Genomic DNA, 26,783 nt, shown 5'->3' on the forward strand with positions numbered 1-26,783 from the left:
ACAAAATAGAAACATCGCTGATAAAAAGATGACAAGTGCAGGAGGAGGACAAGGTGTTGTCTGGGCTGAGGAAATCTGAATGATTCTTTTGTGGTTTTCTTTATGTCGGTGAGCTAATCTGACTACACACTACAACAATATGAATGAGGCAAATATGACAACTGCCATATCGTTCCAAGTGACACTTACCCATAATCCAAAACAGTACAGGTCTGAGAGTTCCGGAGGAAGTATAGTGAGACCAGAAAGAGAAAGAGAACTCACAATGTGAAAGAAACAAGAACAAGAGTCCCTTTTCTGTTGGTTCCCTTGTTGATCCAGTTTAAGAGGACTGATTTTGGTTTGTTTAAAAAGGGGCTATATGTGAAAACAACCTCAGTGATTGAACACACTGTAACTCTGTGGTGATTACTTCCATTGCTGTCCACAACTATTAAAAACATATCGATGAGCCACACAGTTTCACTGGGTGACACCTTCCTTCATTGCCATTTTGACTCATACACTGTCCTGCTGCCACAAATGCCCTATAGAGCTTGGGCTGGTTGGAAATGTAAGACTGTATAAATGTATCTGCTTGTTAGCATGTTAAGTAAAAGCCTCTGCATTTGATTATTAGTTTTCATATTTACTTAATAATTAATAACCAGCTCTGAAAGTGCAAGTCCAATAAAAAAATAATGGCAAGCAGACATTCATGTGTACAGCTATTCACATCCCATCAGCAGCAAAAATGCACATTCTGAAAAACGCTGTGACAGTCAGCCACAATAAATCTGCTTTCAACTACGGCATCGTTTTTTTTTTTTTTTCCTGTAACTTTTCTAAACATATTCTGTCGAGAAGTCAGGCTGTCTTTTTTTTGTTGCTTTCCTTGATGTCTAAGGTCAGCATGTGGTTCTCTGTTTGGTGCCAAAGTGCATCTGCAGAAGACATATAGGCTTGTCTCCATGCAAGCACAAACTTGTATTCACTTTTCCATCCTTCATTAAAATTGCCTTCCCTCTGCATCAGCTTTTATTTTCATGGAGATTTTGCTCGCCTGCTACTTCTAAAATATTGACATTACTAGGATACCCCTGCTAGAAATCGCTAAATGATGCTGAGGTGCCGCCAAGGCTGTCCTGACACCTCGCACCTATGTATGTTTAGTGCATGGATAACAAAATCCTGTTGCATTCTGGGACCTGTAGTTTACGGACACTGTTCTTCCATAGTGCAGCTTAGAATTGTGTTGGGCAAATTATATTCTTTGCAAGCTCTTGCAGCCCACATAAAGTGCACTGAAGCAGCAAATATGGCTTCATCCGCTCCACTTCTGGAAATAGTCCACAACAAAGGAGCTATTTCCGCCTGTTTCAGTGACATTCGTCAAAAACTAAAGTAAAAAGTAAAGTTTTTTTTATCCTTATTTTTTGGCCGTTTCTCATAACATTGTATATTTGTGTTTATATAAGGTTTACGTCTTCAGTAGGACCCAGTGGGTTTGCAGCTAAAAGCTGCAGACTGAGTGGGGAAGTGAAAATGTAGACTAACTTATCTTTTATAAGTGAAGTGTAAATGTGTTTGTGGCCTTACTGGGATCAAACCAGCAGCAGGTCTGCAGCTACAAGCTCCACTGGACAATGGCCCCATCCCTCCACCTCACAGCATGATTCACTGCCTTGTGCATGTTTTAACATGTGCTTGATTAGAAATCTTTAATTTTTAAAAACTGTATTCCAGTGTGGTCTTTTATGTTCTCTGTCACACTGACACACAGTGCTGGGCCCGTTGCAGTCAGTCATGCAGGATCTGCACTCAGACGACAACGATGAAGATTCAGAGGACGACGATGACAATGACATGGACTCTGATGTGGATCGATCTGCACACACGCATCTCACACACCATCCACGCAGGTTAGTAAATGCTCACAAGAGACGTATTGATTGATTGTGTGACACACATATGTCCCATGAAACTGTAGTCATAGACACAGGCAGCGAATAGTAAGGGGATACAAAAACCGCAGACTTTTAACTTGATCATCGCAGTTGCGGTTGCATGGGTTGTTGGGGAGCAGGTGTGTGATTTTTCGGTATCAGTCGAGTGAATATTGGCTTGTTCTCACAAGCAGAATGGTGAGCTTGTGATGAGAAACGTGTCCGGAACGTGTCAGAATTTGTGCTTTATACTTTCAGGTTGGCTGTACCACAGCGTTGCTAAATTCTGTGTATAAGCATATAAATCAGCTGTGAGTCTATACCAAGGCATGGTATCACTTTAAGATCTCAGAATCTTTGCACCTCTGTCTTTAAATTCCTGACTTTTTTGTGGTTTTTAAAACCACATTAATAAATATTTCTTTATTGACAATGGAGCAAGTCACAGTGTTCTGTGTAAGTTCACCAGCTCGGCACTTCCTCTAAGCTCTGCAGAGACATTTATCCTCTTTTTGCTCCTTGTTTTGGTTTTAAAGGGTCTGATAAACCTGCTGTACCCTGCCACCACAGACAGACAAATAGGCACAATTAGATGTGGAGACCAAAAGAGAGCTAAAAGGAGAGTGAATATTGGAGTTAGATTCATCACATGGACACAAACATGGGAAATGTTGCTCTGTTTCTGCAGGATGTGTTTGCTACCAGCAGTATTGCATTTATAAGGTGATAATATGCCAGATGTTGTGTTAACAGCTAGTTGTATCTATAAATGGTATCCAGAAAATTTACTCGCTATATATAGTTGTATGTGTGGTCTTTGAAGAGTTTATTTCAGTGTGACCAATGGAAGCCTCACTAAACGGGTGTACTGCATCTTTTGCTTCACTGAAGCATTTTTTTTGTCTTCTGTATTGTGACTACCCAGGGTCAATTTGAGTGATGGCAGTGAGAGTGACAGTTCGTCTGCCTCACCGCCATCCCGCAATGAAGCCCCGCCCTTATTAAAGACTACTAATAACCAGGTAAGATGATATTATATCATGTATCAGGTATTTTCTCGGTGTAATTTAATGTGCCACAAGCAGAACCCAGGTGGTATTGCGTGGACCTCCAAGTCACCCAGAGTGATGTGTTTGCTCTGTCCTCTGGCAGATACTGGAAGTGAAGAGTCCTACCAAGCAGAGCAAGCAGGACAAGAACAAAAACCTAGATTGTGACAAGGTACACCAGGCTTTTTTTGTTTCGTTTTTCGGTGTAAAGCAGCCCAGATAAAATTGATTAGCAAATATGCATGCACATTCAATAGGGTCCGACACAGTTTATTACACTGTTCATACAGCAGGGTTGAGTCATGTTTGCTGTTGGTTTGAGTGGCTTAGCAGAGTAAAACATGGCTCTGACACTGCTTGGCTTAGATACAACACTAATAAAATATACTGTACAAATACTAGTGTGACTATAGGTGTTATAGAATTATTAGAACTTCAATATTGCTGCTTGTAACTTTCTCATTATCTTCATGAACCACACCTAAATGTTATATACTCTTCTTTGTTAAATGACCTTTAATTAACTGAATGTAGGCTAAAGACAGGCTGCACAAATTAAAAGCAAAAGGTGCAGTCATTTTTATGTATTAAAAATGTCAAGATACAGTTAAAAGTTTGATTAGGGAGGGGGACTGCACTCTAACCTACATAGCTGCGTGTAGGGCGCTACTGTCTGTGTTTGTATGTTTCTCAAGAACCGCCCAACCAAACTACTTCGTTTGTATGTGTTTCCCAGGCTTACCTGGATGAGCTGGTGGAACTGCACAAAAGACTGATGACACTAAGAGAAGGTCATATCCTTCAACAGGTGGGTATGATACCCTGTAATGTATAGTCAGTGTGCGAAGGAAAGGTGTGAGTATTGTCATTGGCCTGCCTATTCTAATTTAGCAATTTCTAAAATCTCCCACAATGCATTTCACTGCTGGTTGAAGTTACTGTCTCACCCTGTGCTACTGTTAAGTCCAAGTCAGTAGTCTCTGTAGTAAATGGGAGGGTCCAGAGGGAACAACTTCTTCTGAATACTGGAGAACATCATTAAGACAAACTGACACTGCTTTGTTTTGTTTTTTAATTATTATTTTTTTTTTATTTAAGTTGCTTTATTAATCCCAAGCTGGGATTAATAAATACTTCTCTGCATTTAACCCATCACTGATTGAAACACACACACACGCAACATGCCGTGAAACACACAGGAGCAGAGGGCTGCATCAAGCGCCCAGGGAGCATGTATTGGGGGCTAAGTGCCTTGCTCAATGGCACATCAGCCGTCTCATAGGGGGAGTGGGGACATTATCACTCCACCACACTCAAATTTTTCCTGTCTGTCCGGTGGGGGAATTGAGCCAGCGACCTTCCGATCACAAGCCGCTTCTCCAATGTTTATGTTTGATCACTTTTCATTAAAAACTGAGTGGACTAGAAGGCTTCATTTACATGCTAAAATAGTAAAAATGCACTTACAACAACTTGAAGTGAGCAGTCCTGAAATTGCCACATCCTTACTCCCAGACTAGCAAACATGGAAACTCCATCTTAAAACTGTAATATGCAGCTAACATTTAATAAAATGACCAACTGTGCTTAGTGTTTTCTAATTGGGCAGTGATGAGCTATTCTGTCTATTGAGAAAAATGCTTTTCCCTCTTTGAAATTGCACACAAATTCACCTAAAGCTCCATTGTCCCAGTTTCCCACCAGCACTCAAAGGCTACATGTATATATATGTCAGTGTGCATGGTGCTGGAGACATGAAGCGTGTCTCAAAAGTTCATGCGTAAAACGTAAAACACAAACAAAAAGAGATGTATAGCAACAGCAATAATACTAGAAGTGCTGGAAATGTAGATAATGATAATGATGAAGTATATAGATGTATAGGCAGTAGGTTTCAAGCAGGATCGCAGCAGGAGGTCCAGTCACGATCCGCTGGAACCTGTGAGACAAAAAAGCACACGCATTTAATAATCTGTAAAGAAAACACTGTTTGGTGATTGTGTGTGGATTGGAACAGGCATAGCATTGTCCAAATGTCTTGGTATGCTGAAGTATAAAGATTTCCCTTCACTGGAAGTAAGGGGCCGAGGCCAACCCCTGAAAATCAGCCACATAAGAGGTGTGTCTGGATACTTTTGTCCATATAGTGTATGTGTGAAGGAGGCTCTATATGTACAGTACACTCCCTTAAGAAGTATTGTGTTCCATTGCCAATACGAAAACATTTAATGTGACTGACTTTTGACATTCCTGCATATTATCCTGTATTCAGACATTACACTATAGTGCCAAGCTCCAGATTAAAAAAGGGAAAAATGTGTTGCTTGGCTTCCCCCAGTTTTCACTCACCTCAGCATAATATCACTACATGCCATTGCCATTGGTCAGCTGTATTGTAGCGTTGGATTAGGAGAGAAGCTGTGACCTGTTACAGATCCTCTGCAGTCTGCAGCTTCATCTGCAAGCAATGAATTATTGTTATTTGGTTAACCTCTGTCCACCTAAGAGATTGCATGTTTCTTCTTTATATTGTTGTGACCTATCATGTGACAGTTTTAGTGGATCTTCCTGACTGCAGCTGCCAACTTCCTCCTGGCTCTCCTAAGAAGGAGGAAAACATTGTCTGTGCACAGCAGCAACTTTCACAGTAATCAGTCTAATCTAGCTGAGTTCACCAACTGGCTCCACTTCCTGTTAAAAGAGATGGAAATGATTAACTTACAGCCTCCCCTGCACACCGGTGGGGACCACATATTGTAACACACAGAACACAGTATTGCAGATGGCCTTCAGACAGCAGAGTACCACAGCAGTTTGGTAGCCACTGGCAGTCAAAGTGCCAGTGGTAACAGCAATGACTCGACTAATAAAATGCATCAAATTTGAATGAGAGTTTGATGCCTGAGCATCTGACAGAGATCTAACCTGTCATGCAGACAGGCTCTAATTTCCCCCCCCATTTTTGAGAAGTGTACCTATACGTTCCCCAATATCAAGCTTCATTTCCACCATGTCCAAACCAATAATTCACATGAAAGACACATGAGAGAGGAGTCCACATTCGTTTTCATTACATTACATTTGAGGCTTTTTCAAAACTGTACAACACTTTTAAGATAAGATAAGAACTTTATTGATCCCGCAGGAAATTGTTGTGCCAGGGTTGCTATATAAAGAAGCGTACAGAAGTAGCAAGTAATTTTACACATAAAATATAAAAATAACAAAAAAAAAATGGTAATAATAACAGAGAACTATAAAAAATAACAGAGTATATACATGAGGGCAGATAAGGTTCAGAATGGCAACGGATAAGGTGCGGATACAATCTTAAAGTGTTAATTGTAGTGCAGGATAAATTGTTTTCATCCTATGTGGAAAAAGGGGATGAATTGAAGATGTTTGATAGCCACAGGGAGGAAGGACTTCCTGTGGCGTTGAGCAGTTTCCTCAGCATCCTCTACTCCACCTCAAACCTGTTTCAGTGTGTTCACACACACTCTTTTGCTTATTAGTTTCTCTGTTGAACTACATAGCTGCTGTTCTCACTTTCAGTATGTTTAGTAAGAGATGCAGTTATCATCCATTTCAGCCATTCATTATCTAAAACCGTCTTTCGTCAACTCTTTTTTTTTTTTTTCCTGCTGCTTCTTCTATTAAGATAAACTTAGCTAAAAAAGCAAGAGTTACCCCAGAAATCAGTTGTTATCTACACCCATGCAAAGTCGGGTGAAGTTTTAGCCTTGGCTCAAAATTTCACAACAAAACAATACTGCAGCATAAAGAACTGAGGGGCTGAAGATTGTTGTAAAACATAAAAAAGGAAAGAACATATAATGGCTCCGTAAGCTGGTCCAGTGTAATCCAAGTCTCCAGAAGACATCCCAAATCCATTTGAAAAGAAGTTATTTACTCCCTTATTTTAAACCTGCCACAGCTTGTGTCGCACACAACGGAGAGAAATAAAGTTGTTCTACGGAGGGCTGCGCCCATACTCATAGAGTCTGGGGTTACAGTTTCACCTAGCAGTGTGTGCACACGAATTTGAGTCCCCAGGGAGTGTTGCTGTGAGGCTCCAGAAATGTTTTTTGAACTCAAATAACTTTTCATTTCCATGGGGGTGAGAAGATAATGACTGAATTTTCAATTTTTTGTGAACTGTTCCTTTAAAACTTCCCCTTGTGGCTTTACATTAAAGTGTACTGCTGCATACAGGAGGTGTCCTGTCAGTTTAAACATTAAATGTATCAATCAGCAGCAAATGGATTGGTGGAAAAAAGAATAGGACTTTGCTCCTGCTGTGACATAGTGTGGCTGTAGACTCTTACGCCCCTTCTGCCCTGGACAAAGAACCCACCAACACCCACTAACATCTGTCTTTTGTCCCCAGTGTGAAAGGGTACAATCACCATTCATTCCTGTGTCAGATGACTCTGCAGTAGTCACTGGTATTTATCGGCAGCGAGTGAAACACGACACCCAGGGGGGACAGGCTCATTTTTGTCTCTTTTTCGACGCAGTGCTATGATGCACATTCATGTTTGGGACATTAGTTAAATATGTTCCCATTCATTTCCATTCATTAAAAAACGACAGTGAGCTTGGAAGAGGGTCTGAAGGGACAGAAAAGTAACCAGTGTAACATTGTTTCTACTGTTTGCTGTTTCCTACCGCATTCCTGACACCAAATGTGACACACCAGAAACAACACAGAGGCAAACTCATCTGCTGGTGATCAGTCACCTGTATTTCCAAAAAGTTTAACCAGGTTGAAAAACCTGCCTATACATGCTGATTTTGGCTTTTAGAATTTGTCTTTTACTGTTCTCAGAACAAGTAAAGCTGCTCTGGAACAAGTGAAACTTTTTCTGATCACCGGCACTTTGCGTGTCACTGTGTGTTATGCTTACGTAAAACTCACTACGTGATTAAATGGATTATTGGTTATTTTTTCTGATGAAAGAGGCTGTGTATTGCTGTTATTTCACTTCCTGACGTTTGCTCATTTTGGTTTCATGTTTAATGAGTCGTTGTTATCTTATTCATTACTTCACGTTCGGCCAGACGTTTTTCTTGCATGTGCAGCTAAAATGTTTTGTGCACCAAGCCAGACTACAGACATGAATAGAAATACATGCATGTTTTACTTATACACTGTACTCTCTGTTCCTCCAGATTGTGAACCTCATTGAAGAGACTGGACACTTCCATATCACAAACACTACTTTTGACTTCGACCTTTGTTCCTTGGACAGAAGTACGGTCAGAAAACTCCAGAGTTACCTGGAAACCTCTGGACTGTCCTGAGGCTCTGAAGCAGCTGGCTGCTGGATCTCTGTCTCCACACAGACTGTTTTTTCTTGAATAAACTTCAACTTTTGATGCAATGCAAAATCCCCACTGTGGCTGGGTCCAGTTGCTGTGTGTCCAGCCTGCTGGTTGGACTGGGCTCTCTGAAAGAAGAGGTGGTCTCGCTACAGAAAAGCAGAGCCCGGTGTCGTGGGGATGAGCCCTGTCGATCAGGAGATTACCCAGAAAGCCTTGAAAACTTCACTTGATTTATAGGGGGAAAAAAGTGGGGAGTGGCGACCTTGTTGCTCTTAATGAATGTGCATATTGTTACCATGTATGTTTCCTGATTTGTTGTTCATTGTGACAGATGCATGGTCAACATTGCCTTACAACATTGTAAGTCTTATTTATTGAATTTAATTTGCAGGTGTGCGTGTATTTGAAATGCAAAAGTGAAAGAAAAACAGCAGAATGAGACTTTATTGAAGCACTTCACAACAGACATATCTTTGAATCTGTGTGACAGCTGATCATTACTACAACACTCACTATGTCACTGACTTGACAAGTTGAATGTCAAACTGAATCATGGGAACAAAACACTGCCACAGCAGGTGTGATTTGTTTGACTTCCGAGTGTGTGAAACTGTTGGGAAATTTGTATTTTGTCTTAGTAAATGATATTTGTAAATGTGCAACTTAAATTGTGCAAAAAACTACTTTCAGCTGTAGGCTTGGGTGGTATCAACATATTATGGTATGTCAGGATATTTGGAAATCTCAAAGGTATGAAAAAATATAGATGCTCCTCTTTCAAGAAAAAGTGGTATGGAGATGCTGCAAAGCAGATCACAGAGAATGCAGTTCACTGCAGTCTGCTTTGGGATCCAAGTGGCCCATTTCACCCATCACCATCTCACCTCCCTCAGCAGGTCAGTTTGAGGCGATGAGGTGATAACAAACTACTTCATGTCAGATAAGTCTAACAGATGACGCTGATAATGATGCAAAGTTTAAATGATACAAAAATGATTGCCTATGTAGGTTAATAAGCCAAAAAAGTGAAATGAAATGACATTTGGATTAAAACATGGCACCACTTAATATTATCCAGTCTAAAGTGAAGTAAAGTTTGCTTATTTCTTATGGTTGCATTATTTCTTAGAGACTAGACACACCAGCAGCTCTCAGCTTTTTTTTTTTTCTTTTTCTTTTATATACCCTGGTGTCAGGAAGGAAAACATAGATACCATCCAAGTCTATTCCACAGCATTGTCGGAGGTCCTGAGGTCAGTTTCTGTGAGAATCCTGGTCAGTCAGTGACTGGAAGTGGTTTGGATTACCATTAACAGTCCTATACTTTCAAAATAAAATGGGGTTTGGATTGGATTGGGTTAGGTCCTGATGCAGTTGTAGCACTGTCTTTTGGTTTTGACTGGTTGAATTCTTTCCAGTCACAAATAAGTTTTAGTGCCCTGACACAAGGCAGATACCCCATGAAGAAAGCTGCTGGGTTTCCTTTGGGAGATAACAGGAGTGCATATGCACATGATGTAGGTTCAGTGCTGTTGGAAAATAGCATCAATGAAGAGCTGCACCCCCACACTTCCTACAAACCACAAATGTATTTAAAGAGCCAACATGGTAACTGATAAAATCCCAAAGGACATCCGAGCGGGATAAATTTGCGTGGCCTGCGGAAAGCAGCACACATTTTAAACACCTCTTCTCAGATGCGTTTATGCTGTTCATTTCTACATCTCTGCACACCTGGTCTATGACTGCATCAAGTGGCTGCGGCCGTCGGTCTGCTCCAGAAAATTGAAAAATATTCATCTGAACAGATGTGTCTGGAATGGTGTGTCAAATGTTGTTAGACAATCCAGAATGATTGGCCTCAGCGTGCAGGCATTAATTTAGCTTTGCAACACTGCATCTGACTGATGAGCTACAAACAAAACATTGGCAGGCAGCAAAGAAAGTTATAATCTCCCTCCACCTCATGGATGTGCCCAAATGCAACATTTTCATTGGAAATATTGTGTTTTGCTGCAAACAAAATCTGAGAACAACTGTAGGTGTAGCTTCCTGCCATAAGCATTCTGCATACAGTGGCTTTAAACCCCAACATTTTGGCTTTGTCCTCTTAAAGAAAGCTTGTGATAAAAGATGTTATATTTTTGTTATTGGATTTTTTTTTTCCACATGACTTGCGAACTCATTATACGTATGCATACATCTGTCGCCTACATCCAGAAAGAAATTAAATGACATTGCACACAGAGATTGGCTCTCTAGCTTGAACAATCCAGCACACCAGCACAGCATTTAATACAAGTGCAGCATCATTTGGCAGTTTTTTTTTTATTATTCCCAGCTTTTGACACTGTATAAAGTAAGACATGAATACATGAGCACAAATCACTATGGTTAAAGTTCTCATTATACAATCAAAGAAACATTTTTACCAAATCCAGGAATATCATGCTGCAGCAGGTCCTGCCCAGCTGCTCCTTGGCTGCAACTCAAATAAAGCTTTGTTGTGTCTGCTCATTTTCTGCTACAGGGCCAGTGGAACATGCCCAGAGCATAGTTCATAGATTCAGTCAGCTCTGGACATGTTTGTCTACAGAATATGAGTTACTGCTCCTGTGTTCTGCATTCCTGAAATGTGTGAAATGTTTTGGGTAAATTTAACACTAATAAAAAGAAAGCCAATTGGGAATTTTGGCTCACCAGTACTGTTACGGGTTTAAAGGGGGAAAAAAAGATCTTTTATTTATTTTGTGGGAATTTGAGTTGTTAAATCAAAGCTCAGCATTAATTTTGTAAGGTGAAGGCCTTGGTTTCATTTGTAACAGAGGACACTTTTGCCAGTCTGATAATGAAAGTTCAGGATGATGAACCATAGTGGTCCTTTCCAAACCACTTTTCTTGCCCTATGTTCTGTCTTAATGGTTTCTTGTGTATTTCGAGGAAAATAAAAATACTGTATGATGTACAGATAAGTTGTTTGCTTGTGAAGAAGTTTTTCTCTTTTGGCCAGGTTGCAACATTTTCATTTAGCTTTCTTTTTTGACTGTCTTTATATAATTTATCCCAATACTCATTTTGGCGCCCTCCAGTGGAGTGTTACCACCAAGCTCCCATGGGGTAACGCCACAGGAAAGGTAGGTGTTTAAGGTTGTCTAAGGTGTTTTGCATTCCAATACCCACACAAGTCTGAATACGTAGCAGTATCCAGAAAATATCAGGATGCCCTGCTGCAGATGTGCTATTTTGCATCATGCATCCCAGAATGCTTTTCTGGCTATTCTGAGCCACAGTGCTCTGCACAGCAGGAAATACATCACATGGACTGAGCTGCTGACAGATGAAAGCTCATTGGCACTTGACAAAAGCCACAGTAACGCATGGCAGCATGTATTTATTTTTTGTGTATAATGTAAGGGTTAAGGGTAAGTTCAAGGCACAATCCATATTGTAGACAACTTTACACACTATAGCTGCAGTATTATTTTGTAAGAGTTGCAGTACTTGCTGGAATTGAAAAGAAAAGGGATATGATTTGAAATACGGCTTTCTGTGGCATCTGCAGCTGATGGTGTTCAGAATATGTTGTGAGGCATGACACAGTGACAGGGTGGATGAGTTGCTGTTCTCAGTGTTCACCAGTCCAGGGTGAACCCCGCCTCTCGCCCGTAGTCAGCTGGGATAGGCTACAGCCCCCCCCCATGACCCTGACAGATAAATTTTTGCCTGATGCAGGATTTTGGAAAATCGAAATGTGTACACTGTATATGATGATTACTTATAAGAACAAACAATTACAACTCAGATTCCAAAAACAGTTGTGACATTGTGTCAAAACTTCACAGATCTTTTAAAATATGTGCTTACAGTGAATTTGATGCCAACAATACATTTCAGACAAGTTGGGGCAGGAGCAATCAAAAGTTCTCAGCGGTGACCATCCTCTAAGGCAACATTTCCATGGCGGGAGATCATTTGTGTGGTCAGGTCAGTCTTTCAAATTCCGCTTCTGAACAATAAAAGTAAAACAGAACTGGTCAGCTGGTTCTGTTCCATTCCAAACATCACCAGTGTGTCCCTCACAGCGCTAAGCTGTCAGCAGTCTCATCCACACTTTAGTTAAATTGAGGGGGACACATCCGGCCCTAAAATTCAAATCTGCTAAAAATGCCCACCCCATTATAGTGATATAAAATATGTAAATGAAAATTTATAAAAATTTCAAAATTCTAGACAACGATTTGCCATACACATTCAATTCAATTCAGTTTATTTGTATAGCACCAATTCACAACAAAAGTTATCTCATGACACTTTCCAATTAAATTAAATTAAATTAAACAAACAGAAAAATCAAAAGCTTTTTCTACTCAAATAAGCTTGCGTTCATCTGCTTGGATATGAAAATTGGGTTACAAACTTTGCTAAACTCCTTTCTTCTTGTCCAGTCCACATCAGTTCCAATACAGCGTCTGACAAATGAAGACTTCCAAATAATTCACTGACACTTTGGCCCAACACTACTGACCACCGCAGCTGTCAAAACGAAGTGAAACTTGAGTGCAAAAGAGTGTGTGGGGAGCTCTCGGAGTGACTCGGTGTGTGTGTCCTACTGAAGAGTGCATGAAGGGTGCTGGTGGTGGTGTGCCAAATGAGGAAAACACAGTGCTGCTGTACAGAGAGGATCCCCCTTATATGAAATATTTGTATTGCAAGTTGTGACTTAAAATCTAAAAACAGACAATATTGAGCCATAATCAAAGTGAAAAGAGGTAAGAGGTCAGTAACAGTGAATTATTGGATTCTGGGATCAAAATGTTGCTCTCCCTCCACCAGCAGATGACAAAAGCTGTGCCGTGCATTTTCAGTCCAAGTGGGTGGTCTGAACTTGGAAGCCATCCAGTTTCCCCATTTATTGTGGGCGAGGAAGACTTGCACATGCTTTCATCAGTCTCCATGTCACACATCTTACCAGGCACTGGAACAACCTGTTCCCACTGGCTGCAGGCTAAATGTTAAAAATGTCTCTGTGGAGGAGTTGGTAGGTGTTCAGTGGTGTTCTCCTATGTTTAGGTGTAGTGCAAATCTGTGCTGTTCCGGTCCATTTTCATCCTGTGGATTTAATGTAAAAGTCCTGTGTTTGACTCACTGGCAGCAGGGCCTTATGGCAACGTCACTTAGCAGCACCATCGTCAGGCCAACATTTCCAACCCTCCTCTGCCTCCCTCATTTCTCTCCAAGAACTCTTTGTTGTGTCTTTTAAGTGTCAAGAAACAGTTAGCTGCAAATGCTGGATGAGGTAATTGTGATTGTCGGATTGTTTTACACAACTTGTTTATTGCATAATGAAAAGGCTTTGATTTGACTGATGATGTTTGAAAGATTATATCCTAGTCATCCCACTAATTTAGTTGAAATGAAAAGTCTTGGATACAGTCAGCGTTTTTGATGAAGCGTTTACACGAAGTGTGTGCTCAGTCCGTAAATAATGAGCCTTTGTTAATATCTCATCAGAATGTAAGGAGACACACAAGAGGTACAAAATGTTGCCACAGAAATAAGAAGACTATTTACAAGCTAAGTAAATAGTACAAACCTGCTGAGTAAGTGCAAATTTCATTAAAATGTAGCTTAAATTACTATTGTCCTAAACTAAGTGTCATTATCATTTTGAATATGTTAGCATTCTGACATTAGCTTTCAGCTCGAAGCACTGCTATGTCTAATTACACATGCTCGACTTCTGCTATTTTGATGGACCTGATTTGTCAACACAACCTCTGACACTGAAACAGCCTTTTGCTTGACACAATTGGATGGAACCACCAAGCAACGTGGAGGAAAATCTAGTCCTAGCTGTGTCTGAGTATCCCTGCACTTATTAATGTGATCTGTGTTCAGGTGTTCTGGCAGGTGATGTTACTGTCGATCATTCACCCTCCATAGAATGAATGACTTCTGGTCTCTGTTAATCTGAAAATGCATGAGGCTGCAGAAGTTCCAGACATGCTAATGATAGACAGCTGGATGTACAACTGAAGACGTTAAAGTTGAGTTTTCAGAGATGGAAACACATTTTAGTGGCATCACAGTGGTGCATTGGTTAGCAGTGTGCCTCATAGCAAGAAGGTTCTAGGTTTCTTGTCTTCACTTCCTGTGAGTTTGCAAGTTCTCCATGTGTCTGTGTGGGTTCCCTCCAACTGTGCCAGCTTCCTCCCACAGATCAAACACATGCAAGTTGGGTTGACTGGTGACTTTATTGGTGCATTTCCACAGAGCAAGGCAAGTTCAACATGGTATGATACGCAATTGTTTGTGTTTCCATTATGAAAAGTTGTGAAGCCTATCAAAGTGTCCCGTACTAATTTTTGGCACCATCCCGCTAGGGTACCAAGTACGGTGTTATGGTATGGTATGGGTTAAGCTACACTCACTGCCATCTGTTGATTGGTCGATAGGGAGTCGTCACTTCCATGTGACTATGTGCTGTTCTTGTTCTGATTCTTCTTCTTCTTCTTCTTCTTGTTTACTGTGTTCTTCGCAGGCTTAAATGATGTCACACTTCTTACCTCGCTGACACAGCAATTGCCCTCCATGCGCCCCACCTATCAAGTACCGTTGGCAGTGAGTACACAAACCATACCAATCTGTACTGTACCGAACAGTTACATGATGAAGCCAATGACTGCTGGGACAGACTCCACAACCCTGCAAGAGATAAGCAGTGATAGATAATGGATGGAAACATAATTTATCATGCTTTAATCATATCATGCTTCCTCTTCATTACTTTGTGAATTGTCCTCCTCTTAAACAGCAACAGACTGACCTGTTAAAGTCGCAAAAGCACTGTCTCAGCTGGATTTTGTCCTCATGCCACAGCTCTCTTCAGACCTTTTCAGTCAATTTTTTTTTATTCTTTATTTTCTTTTTTCTTTTTTGATGGTGTGTTTGGTCAATTCACAGCACAAACTCACACTCCCTTTCCTCTAATATTTAACTGAGTCCAAATAGCCTCTTTTAAAGTCATAAGTTCTGCGCTAATAACAGGAGAGGCCAAGTATGAACCCCACACATGCCATGAACAGCTGATTACAGTATTTGTGCTGTGATTCAAAATGTCCTAAGAAAGATCAAATATTTATATTATATCTGCTGCATATTTTTATGCTCCAGACATTAGTCAGAGTTAGAATATTTTCTCTGACATTTCACCCACATACAACAGGTTTGAGACTAGATTCTGGTTTTTCAGTTTTGGTGAAGCTAAAGATAAGCTGAAATCTTTGCAGAAACAGCACAAAAAGCAGTGACTCTGGTCTCTGTTAACACATGATGGGTCCAAACCTGACAACTTCACGATGACGACAAGATTCCAGGAGGCTGCACGCTGTCAAAGCACCGAGCTGTTGTTCACCAAGAAAGAGTTTCAGAAATGTTAAGATATTCTCTTAATCCTAAACAATTTTGTCAAGAAGATTAGTCCTGTCCCAGGAAATCACAACTTTACTCTCAATTGGTCAAGTAAAATTTTATTTTATTGAATGGTGGCAAAAGAAGACTGTCCTAGTGTACACTGGTGTATAGCATTCGACATGATACGTGAGGTGTCATGGGCTATGATTTGGTGTTTTTTTTTTTATTGGTTATGTTTATGTTGGGTTGATGTGATGAATGTCTGTCAGATATTCACTCTCCTTTAAGGTCTGTTCATGATCTCGAACAACACCTGAGAAAAGTGCCTGATTGATTAGCTGTTGGTAAGCACTCCACTATGTTCACCAGTGAGAACTCCAGTATCTGTATGTATCAGTTTAGCCAGCTTAATTAGCTGTGTGATTATCTATTATCTGTATTATCTGTACTCAGAAAGGGGGGGCTTAGACTGGGAGGGTTGGATGAAAAGTTGTTAATTTAAGCCTGAAATTGGTTTGTGTTGATCTGAATTTGCTATATTTATCAGAGCTGAGTTTCAGATCAATGTTTTTAATCAGGAGAGTGAGAGAACTACTTAATAAACTCAATAAACTTAAGTCAGCTAACCAGTAAGGATTTTCCTTCATCATGAGTATTGATATTGGCACGTTTTACTTGGAAGATTCTCTTAAAGAGCGCATGATCTGTACAGCATACTCGTTTCAGCTGAGTGCTTGCTCAACCTGAGTTTGCAGTTTATGTGCCAATTAGGTGGGATGGTTGAAAGAATCTCCTAACTCCTCTAAGTGGGGTTACAGGTCAAAAGCTAAAGCCATGTCCCTGCTAATGTGGATAGATTTGGAAATGCTTTATCTTAGTGTTCTCAGCATGCCAGCATTTTCACATTGTTTTCTAAATGTTAAATATCTACAGGAAATGACAGAAAGAGAGAGAGATTTATAGAGATTAAGATACGGTGTCAGCCTGCGTGTATATGAAGGTTCTGCAAAATAAGAGACTGACCATCAACAGCTATGTATTAATGAGTGTCATGCCTGGTGTTTTTGGTTATGCTTTGTTTTTGATTTTTGAGTCCATGTGTCATGTTCCATGTGTGTCTTGTGTTTCCATGTATTATGTTCAAGGTTTTTGTCATGTCCTGTTTTATTTTGAAAGTGTCTCTTCCCCTGTGTGCCCTGTTTTCATGTAGCTTTGCTTTGGTTTTCCTGATTGCTTTCTCCCTACTGATGTTTGTCACCTGTGTCTCGTTGTGATGTCTCTTTAGTCCTTGTCTTCCCAGTCACCTTTGTCTGTGCGTCTGTGTTTTTTTTTTTTTTTTTTTTTTTTTAAAACCCATGTCAAGCCAGGAACTTTTGTTTCGTTTTGCTTTGCCATGCCTTGGCATGTTTTTTCCAGGAGTTTAGCCACAGTTATTCATAGATCCTAGGACACAGTAAGTGTGTGCTTTTTGAGTTGGGTTTTGTTATCTTAAAATAAAGACTTTTGCTCGGACCTCTGCCTCACCTGCCTGCGCCTTTTTGACTCTGCATCGGGGCTCAGTATTTCTCTGCGTCAGCGACGCCGACCCATCCTGACAATAAGTAGTCTATTAATGCGTGCTTTACACAACACGTCCAGAGATCCCTCTGCCACCCCAGGCAAATCCCAGTTAAAAATCCCTCAAACCACCCCTGGGATCACTAAGTAAGAAGTGGCACTGAACATAGACTTGGTCAGACTTCAGTCCAGTTTTCCTTCAGCTTTAAGTTAGGTTCTACCACTTTCACCTTTCTTTGTGCTGTTTTGGATTTTGGTCATCTTGTTCTCTTTGTAGGGCTTTCAAAGGAACCAATTGACAATTTTCAAAAGCTTTTTTTTTCATTTTTGGCTGTCTTTAAATCTAACCATTCTGGACAGCATTTTAGAATAGTTCAGTTTTGGAAATCTGTGTTATGGAACAGCAAAATGGAGCCACACTGAATTCATTTGTTCAAATGGCATCATCTACAGCAAACAGTAGACCAACTAAAGGCATTTCAATGCTATTCCAAATGGAGACAATAAAAAGAGAAGTGTCTGCTTAGACTCCTGGATTAATTTAAGCAATTTTCCCTTGCGAGAATGGAGCTGAGGGGGCGGGGGGTATAGGGAAAGAATGGAGTTCGGGAAGGGGGGCGGGGCAGTGGTGGCCAGTCAGCGGGACATCCTGTTTGAGCTTCCAAATACCATTTCCTCCAATAAAAAGGGAGAGACCTTCGAAATAATCTCCCACAGAAGAGACACAGAGACATTGATTGTCACCCTGGCACGCGGCCAAGGCTGAGGGGGAAGGCTCCCCTCCTGCCGAGCCTCTGGACGGCAGTCAAAAAGCACCTCGAGGAAGTCATTAAAGCTCAAGGTTGATGAAAAGTCTCTCCTTCCTCCCTCATCTCAACTCTCTGCGCTGTCTGAAGGCATGCTGCTCCAACAAAAACACCTTCTACACTTTAGAGTCATTCACACACGAGCAGGTGTACCTTCCTGGCTTACATGATGGAGGTACAACCCTGATAAATTATAGTCTGGAAAAAATAATTTCTACAGTAACTCACGCTCTTGAATTGCTCCGTTCTGTTGTTGCCAAATTTTGACATATTGAAGGCCTTGAAGTTGTTTGTTCAAATTTAAAACTAAATTAAATTGAAAACAAAATTCATTAAAATGAAGTTTGGCATCTTAAATCTTGACTTTTAAAAAATTCAGTCTGTCAACACAACAGTCATGTACTTCCATACATAAGCCTGCTGCACAGACCACCACAGCGTCAAAATGCACTAGGCTGTTTATGTACTGCCTAGAAAGAAAGGCTAAAAATGAAATGTTTTTTTGTTGTTGTTTTGCCAGATGGATGTTGATGGATGGATGTTGCTCAAAAACACCAGTTTGCAACATCCATCCATCAGTGGGAGAGGTCATAGAAGGGCCCAGACCGGGATTCAAACCTGGAACCCTCTTGCTATGAGGCAACAGTGCTAACCACTGCACCACCATGTCGGTTTACAACATCCCACAGGTAAACAGGTTCACAAATGCTGAGAGCATCATGACTGGGGGCTTCATCCAAAGGCTCAGTCCATCACAAGCAAGGATGATGGTGAGGTTCACCACTATGTCAAACACATGGCTGTATGAAGGTTACTACTACATGGACTTAGGAACATCTCTTAAAACTGCTGTCACTTAAACACACATTGTTTATAAATGTCAGTGGGAAATGGTGAAGCAAGATGAAGGAGGTAAAATGTAGCTCAGCGTGGGAGCATTAACACTGTAAAAAAGGACAACACTCAGTGTGACTAGTGCAGCAAAATGCCAGTGTTGTAGCACCAGAAAGGTCAGCATGCAGTGGCTGCAGTCAAAGTGGACCACCATCGTACATGTTGGTGTTGGAACAGGTAGAAGTGATGGCTGTGCAGAGGCAATAACTCAGAGGCTTTGCTTTATGGAGGGAAAGGACATGATGATAAACATGGTGGACAGTGAGGAGTTGTACGAGTTCCTAAACTACATAACCATGACTTAACTTATCACATAACTAATGTTCCACTACAACTGTTTAAATTAAACCTAAACTAAGAAAAGGTGTGTGTATCTTATCAATTACTGATTAATAACATCAGGAGGTCAAAGATGAACCAGAAAGTTGGGGTAACGTGAGTAATCCTTTAACTGTCAGCCTTCTTTTTGTCTTCCAAATAACTACTTTGTCTGACTGAGATGAAGTGCAGCTTTCCCAGTCAACTGTGATGGTGCATTTCCAATCCTTTCGAAATGAGGAAAATCTGCTTCCATTTTTATTCATTACAGATCATCAGAAAAACTTTTTGTTCATCTGTGCAAATGAAGGAATACATCCCATTCATGCCCAAGTTTACACAAGATTAAATCTGTTTATTGTCTGAAGCTAAATAATACACAGAATAGTTACTTCAAGTCCATAATGTTCAACATGTAGAGGATCCAGCTCATGTAATTCAGTCCTATCAGGGCTCCTTTGAAGTGCTTATTCAGATTTGCCTTCGCAGCCTATTGCTGTTCCATCCAGTGGGGAAGCTGACAGCAAAATGAAGACCACCAAAGCATGTACGGTCTCTGTTTGCAAAGGGATTTCAGCCCCCTGACCACTTGGCCATTGTCATCAAATTTGCACAGAGCTGCAATAATTCAAAGACACTTATCATATGCTTTTGGCTTGATTGTGTCCCTCATTTCCCCCTGTGGCCAATCGTGTTGACCTTCCTGTCAGCTCCCCTGTGGAATTCTGGGTGGCTGTGCCTTCCTCCCTCCACCCACTGCTCCCAGAATGCATACAAATTAGCCTTTCAAATATCAGATCAAGTTATGTAAAGGACAAAAGCAAGCAGACTTCAAAGGGGAGGAATGAGGAGGGATGCTGCACGCAGAGGCTTCAACCAGCGCTCTCAGACTGCCCCGTCCTCAGACGCTGTGGTGGATTTGATTGTTGTTTTTAACTCCTCTTGTCCTCCTCCCTCTGGCTTCCCAGAGACCCCCTGCACCACCAAAAAGGGTCCAGCCTTTTGGAGCAAATCCCAATCCCAAACCTGGTCTTTGATTTCAGGGGGCTTGGCACTGCTCCTTCTCCCCCTGCTTTGTTCCTCTTGATGGATCTAGGCGGGCCGGCGAACCGTGACCCCTGCCAGCCCACCCCGTCTGTGTGAGAGCACACATACACACACACACACACACACACACCAACAGACAATGGCAAGCCGCCACAGAACCCAACAGGAAAGGAGGGGGAAAGGGGGTAAAAAATGTCGACAAATGTGCTGAAAGCGGCTGTGAATCAAAGTCTCATCCCTGACAGAGATTACAGGCGCGGTGAGTGTCGTTGCTGCTTTCATTGTGTCTGTTCTGATAAGTTAGCCATGTGTGATGGGCGAGCAGGAGAGTCTGGACTGCAGCCTATTCAGCTTCTCTGAACCACCTGCCACCAGATGGACCCGAGTGTGAACTTGAACAAGGAAAAGTGGGAAAAAAAACACTTCAATTCCCAGCCCTCCCGGCAGCCGCCTCATTTTCTCTCTAACTGTGTTATCAAACCACGCATTTTATCTGCTTTGTAATGTGGTCGATGCTAAGTTGACAAGCTTTTACAGCCGCTCACTGCGGAATATTTCATGCTGGGAACTTTTTGTGTGCTGAGTCCAAAAACAAAGCAGCTGCTCATCAAGAAGCTTATGAGAGCCTACAGGAAATCACCAAGATATCTTTCAATGAGCAGCATGTGGACAGTGCTTTATAAAATGCACCCATACTGGGATATGGTTCACTTCTACTGGCAGACCATTTATTATTTTCACAATCCTGTTAGTTATGATGACAATGTACTCACCGAAGTAATTGCAGAGATCTGCAAGACATTACTAGATCAAAAAGAGGGAAAAGAAGCACAGGTCAAATGGGTTGGAAGCTAGTCAGCATCTTAGCCGGGTCAAAAGTGAGCAAACCCCAAAACAAGCCTGTAATGCTGCTAATTATCCCTAATTTTACAGGAAAAGTGTGTGCTCACAGCTAGAGTAAGAACAGTAGGTCGAGCTGAAACAGAAAGTTGGTCTGTAAACTGAGACGGATGTTTATCATCATCAGTTTGAGTAATAACTTTACAGTTCGTCTTTGTTTTCTTCTTCAGGTAAGTTTGATCGTGACTGCTGATGAAATTGTTTTTAGCCACATCACTGCTCTGCCAGAGGTCAGCAGCTGACGAATTACTGACACGAATGATCGGCCAAACTACACAAATAACATACTCTAAAACTATACTGTAATAAATGATTTTTTTAGCCACTAGAGGGCAGCGAAACACAACAATGATATATTACTATCGTACAGATTAGTTATGGTTATCATGTTAGAATTTATACTTGGGTCAGAAATGACAGGAATCTTCTCACAGCTCAAAAGTCCATATGAAATAATTAATTGATAACTTTACCTCTTAAAGGAGTGTATGAAGACATACATTTACATACTTCTATAGTGCAGTATGTCGTTTGTATACAGAGACAGCAGAAATGAGAGGCGACCTTCTTAACAGATGGTAAATTCTTCATCTAACTTGTGATGACATGCTGTTATGAGCTCTGTAAAACCCAATCATGTTAAATCCATCCAGTGAGGCCAGATGTGCTAATGGTTTCCAGAGAGCACCGGAGAGACCGTCCAGCCTGAAGGTAAGTAGGTGAGCGCCGCTGTTTCACTTCCTGCACTTTAATTAGAACCAAATTAAATGGAGCTCCCCCTCAGTCTGCTCTAAATTGACTTAATGGTTGAGTGGTGCCCTGCCTGCACGAGGCTCGGGGGAAAGCCTCATTAGCACTTCGCTTTTCACCAGGCCTACAAAACAAATCATCAATAGCCCAGCAGACAGATGTGCTTGTTAAAGACTCCAAAGGTTATGGATCAGCCAACCGAATTTTGAAGTTCATTACACCCATTTAGACTTTTGGAGAGGCTTTTGATCTGCGCTAGTCCTGATCCAGACACTTGATACTTTGTCCACAACCGGTTGGGTGAAAAAAAAATCAGGTGCATATTTGTAGCTGTGCCAAGGTGCTTGAATACAGAAGTAACCAGAACAAAAGAAGCAAAGAAAATGGGAAAATCTGGGGAAATTTAAAAAAAAACAAAACTTTATTAAGATTCAACCCTTAACTTGTTTGAGCACCCTCAAACTTCCTCCCAGCTGCCTGTTGATCTGTGGAATTTCAACAGTTTTTCCTCCAAAACACAACTGTTAGCTGTGTAGACTTGCAAATACTGAACAGAGATCTGTGTGAAAAGGTTAAGATCTTTAAAGGACTAGTTCAGCTCTGAATTAAGTAAATATGTTTGATCTCTTTGTTGTGTGTCACCTCTGCCTATATTTCTGATTACCTGTTCTCCGTCCATCTTTGAATTAAAGTAAAATGGCCAAAAAATACTTTTTTTTTAAGTACCAAGCAGCAGTCAGGCTGTTGCTAGCATAGCTTAGCATAAAAAGCAGAAGCAGGGGAAACATCTATCCAGACTTAGCCAAGGCTTAAAAGATACACCTGAACAAGAAAAACAAAGATGTTATGTTTTATAGTGGGGGTTGGGGGGGGGGGGGGTGTTTTCAGCTGTTGAGTTTTGGTTCTGTCACATGTGGGATCAGTTTACTAATTATTCTTCTCATTATTTTCTCATTAATGAGGCGCAGTGAGGAGAGCACCCAGGTAGTGTTTGGACTCATTTGTCCAGTTAAGGACCTCAGCCTCTCCTACATGTTTGATTAGTTTGGACAGGCCAGGAAGGCTAACTCCGGTGCAGAGTGCGAGCCAAGTCTGTGTCACACTGAAAAGTTTTCTTAATTATTTTTAAGTGTCACATCTGATTTCACTTACTCAAAGGCTGAAAGGAAATCAATTCTATTTTGTCAGCCATGTGTCAGCCTGCGCACTGACACATGGTTAACAAGGAATTTGTGATTCCTGTCCTATTTATCTTCACAAAAGTTTTCATTTAAATAAAGAAAAAAAGTCATGTCAAAGGATTAGTTTAACATTTTGGAAAATACATTTACTACTATTTGCTTTCTTCAGTGAGATGAGAGTACCACCAATTCAGCATTGGCATTCAGCTGCATTCAGAACCTCTTTATCCAAGCTTAGCATGTAGATTGGAAGCACTTGATCTTTTTGGTTTGTGTCTGTCTGGACGACACTTCACTTCATTTTGTTTTCATTTTGTTGGGTCTCTCTGTACCAAAAATCGAATTAAAAAGTTTGGTCTAGACCTGCTGTAAGTGAAAAGTGTCATGAGACAATTTTTGTTGTGATTTGGCACAATATAAATAAATTGCATTGAACTGAATTGAATTTGAGCGCCCATGGGCAAATACGCAAATTGGTGCCTATAATCTCATCTATTTTAATGTAACTGACTGCTGACATCACAAAGGATCGCTGGGTAAAGAAGTAGATGTAAAAAAAAGGGAAAAAAAGCATTTCTAAAGTGCAAAATGGATGAATTCAGCTTTAAGTTTAAATTTAAAGCTTTAAACAGAAGCATCAGCGTCTATTTAAAGTGCAACTTCCAGTTTACCATAAAACCCCACTCAAAGCCATCCAGGTCGATAAGCTGGAGATGGTTTTGGTGAGAATGTGAATGTCACTTTTTGGAGGTTAGAATAGTGCCTGTGAGTACATTTCGTCTACAGTATTTGTCATAACTGCTGATGCCATTCATCCTCAGAGACCTTCCCAAGCATGAATCTGATGCTCGAAACATACAAGCCTTGACTTCTCATTATATGGGCTCCATACATCAGAATAACTGAGGCCATGGCTGGCATGTCATATAGTAAGAGGTTTGTGGTGGTATTATAGTGTCACCTAGTGGATGTTTAACGTTATGGTTCTGGTTTTACTTTTCTGTCTAGATCCACAGGTGCTTGAGATTGATTCCCTTAATTTTCTGTTTTTAGTTCTGCTTTAAAACATGTTCAAAGTGATTAAAAGTTAAATACATATTTTTCCAAGTTTTTCAATTTTTTTTGTTTTTTATATTTAAGCACATAACTGCATTTCCTTAACCTGTGCAAAATCTCATTTGTACCAACCCATTTTGTGTCTTTCACAAAAGGAACTGGTGACCTTCATTGAATTACAGTGTTCTACATTTCATTATGCAATTGAAGTGCTAAATAATCAAGAGTTTAAAATGTGCCTGGACACCAATACTGCTCAAGTTGCAGATTTTTACTCTTAACCAAACTCATTTTGAACCCAAGAATGCAGTCAAACTGCCTTCATGCAATAAGCCATCCATACACATTATGCAAGATGCTTTGACTATACCAGTCCAGTGTTTATTCAAGAATCCAAAAATGACTACAGTGTTTCCCAGTTCATGTCAGTCCAGTGGTAAACTGACAAAACATGCTTTGCAGTTCATGCAACTACATGATGCTGAAACTGATGTTTACATGCTTAAGCTGGATCCAAGCATGCCATGACTCTTTCCATATTCAAGCTGTGGTTGTCCTCTGAAAGAATCCACCTCAGTTGACAAAGCAAACTGGGATGATTTAGACCACTAAAAGCAAACACACGCATCCCATCCACATTGGAGTAATCAACTGAATACTGAGTGTAGAAATGACAACAGAAACCAGCTCATGAAAATGCAAGAACTTAAAACAAACAGCAAATGCCCAATAAGAGCTTTATTAAAACACCACTTTCAACATGGGAATGCCACAAAAAGCAAGTTTCAACACAAAAACAGCAACACCTGAAAAACAAAAACAAAAAAAGAGCTTCTCTGAAGCCACTTTTAAAAAATACCCCAGGTGAGTAAATGCAAGCTCAATACAAATTATTCCTAAAAGGTGTTCTAATCTAACACATTTAACCGCTTGATGCAGACTTGCAGAGCACTTCAGGTTATACAGTCTTCTGCTGGCCCTTCTTTCCAATCAGAGACTTGTGGATGTGAGGAATCACACCTAGGAAAAACAAACAGGTAAGCCCATTAACAGTGTTCAATTCAAGCAGACACTTTATAACCTGATTAACAGAAAAATAAGCAGCAGTGATTGCAATTACAGAATGATGTTTAAGTAATCATACATTATTGTAAAATGAATCCCACATTTCTCATTAATTTCCAATATGTTATAATCAGTTAGTTGATTAATTGAAAAATAAATTGATGACTATACACTTATGCAATTTAGATTATTGTGTAGTGCAGGACTTGTTCCTTACCTCCACCGGCAATGGTGGCCTTGATAAGTGAATCCAGCTCTTCATCTCCCCTAATGGCCAGCTGCAAGTGGCGTGGGGTTATACGCTTCACCTTAAGATCCTTTGATGCATTTCCTGCCAACTCCAAAACCTGAAAGAAAGCCAGACTTAGCATGTTTACATAGCCAGACTTAAGATATTTACATAGGCAGGTCTAAGATAACGAAGGTTCACGTTACCTCGGCCGTAAGGTATTCAAGAATTGCCGCGCTGTACACCGCTGCAGTGGCTCCCACTCTGCCGTGGCTGGTGGTTCTGGATTTAAGGTGTCTGTGGATACGACCCACTGGGAACTGAGTCAATAAAAAAAAGCGGTCGGACATTACAGCAGATCAACAAAGGGTTCAGTGGCCTGTCGGTAGGAGACGGCCACCACCTGAGTAACCTTTGCGACGTCCGATGGTTAACATTAGCTTGTAATAGCATAGCCAAGAAAATGAATGAATATCAATAAGCAGACCTGCAGTCCTGCTCTCTGCGAGCGCGAAATAGCTTTGGTCTTGGTCTTCCCGGAGTCTTTACCTGCCTTACCACCAGCCTGGAAAAGATGAATATTTTAATGAGTTTGCAGTCGCCAAATCGTAGCAATTTTGCCGCCCATTTCAACATTCTGTAGCCATCCTATTGCTTAACGACAAGTTAGCTTGTCTGCTAAGCTACTACAACAGCTAACGCTAACGATAGCTAGTCGCCGAAATGCACTGGCGGGTGCTAAACGTTTAGTGCCAACAAATTTCTGTCATACGGTTTACCGTCCAGACATGTCGCTACGACATGAAATACTTACCATATTTGAAATCTACAAATAAGTTCCTACGTTATGGCACAAAATCGAGTTCTCTCTACAGAATACTGACTGTCGGTTTGAACTACAACCCCGCCTTCGATTGTCCCTGCTATATAGCAAATCTTTATCCGGGTTACTGAAGGGAGAGCGCAAACCAATCATATTTCGCCATACGTGTCCTGTCATGGAGTTTAGCCAATGAACAAGAAAATACCCCACTTTGCGGGAAATATGGTAAATTTCGGTTCAAAGTAATGACGGGTAATGTAGTTCCGGATGTTCAGCCTCTCTACTCCTATTGTCTTTTTCATTATAAAAGAACAAGTTGGTATTCATTCGGAGTACAGCTTTCTTTCTCTGGTCTAATTTTATTTAATCTGTAAAAGCAAGAAAATACGCCTGTAACTTAAGTTGTTGAGTCATCAGACCAAGTTAATAAATTGACTGAAAA

General features: G+C 40.8%; 2 protein-coding genes across 3 annotated transcripts in view; one reads left to right on the forward strand and one right to left on the reverse strand.

Annotated features, from left to right (window-relative positions):
• Positions 1-11,274, forward strand: part of mllt3 (MLLT3 super elongation complex subunit) — a 48,304-nt gene extending 37,030 nt beyond the window's left edge. For both annotated transcript variants that reach the window (XM_046380592.1, XM_046380593.1), the window contains 5 exons: positions 1,763-1,901; positions 2,851-2,947; positions 3,078-3,146; positions 3,711-3,782; positions 8,150-11,274. In XM_046380592.1, coding sequence (XP_046236548.1) covers positions 1,763-1,901; positions 2,851-2,947; positions 3,078-3,146; positions 3,711-3,782; positions 8,150-8,281 — 509 coding nt within the window. In that variant the 3' untranslated portion in view covers positions 8,282-11,274. The remainder of the gene's footprint in view (positions 1-1,762; positions 1,902-2,850; positions 2,948-3,077; positions 3,147-3,710; positions 3,783-8,149) is intronic.
• Positions 11,275-24,947: 13,673 nt separating this feature from the next.
• On the reverse strand, positions 24,948-26,492 carry LOC124054927 (histone H2A.Z). Its single transcript, XM_046381469.1, has 5 exons — positions 26,333-26,492; positions 26,006-26,083; positions 25,725-25,838; positions 25,507-25,636; positions 24,948-25,244 (listed from the first exon to the last, which is right to left on the reverse strand). The coding sequence occupies exons 1-5, from the start codon at positions 26,333-26,335 to the stop codon at positions 25,183-25,185; spliced, it is 387 nt and encodes a 128-aa protein (XP_046237425.1). The 5' UTR covers positions 26,336-26,492; the 3' UTR covers positions 24,948-25,182.
• Positions 26,493-26,783: the final 291 nt, after the last annotated feature.

This window comes from Scatophagus argus, chromosome 23, assembly GCF_020382885.2.
Source record: "Scatophagus argus isolate fScaArg1 chromosome 23, fScaArg1.pri, whole genome shotgun sequence".
In the NCBI taxonomy this organism is placed as follows: domain Eukaryota; kingdom Metazoa; phylum Chordata; class Actinopteri; family Scatophagidae; genus Scatophagus; species Scatophagus argus.

Coding starts and splice junctions, on each gene's coding strand:
- LOC124054927 (XM_046381469.1), bottom strand. Junction 25,637..25,724: donor TTGAATACCTTACGGCCGAG/GTAACGTGAACC, acceptor GCTTTCTTTCAG/GTTTTGGAGTTGGCAGGAAA. Junction 25,245..25,506: donor GGCCACCATTGCCGGTGGAG/GTAAGGAACAAG, acceptor TGTTTTTCCTAG/GTGTGATTCCTCACATCCAC.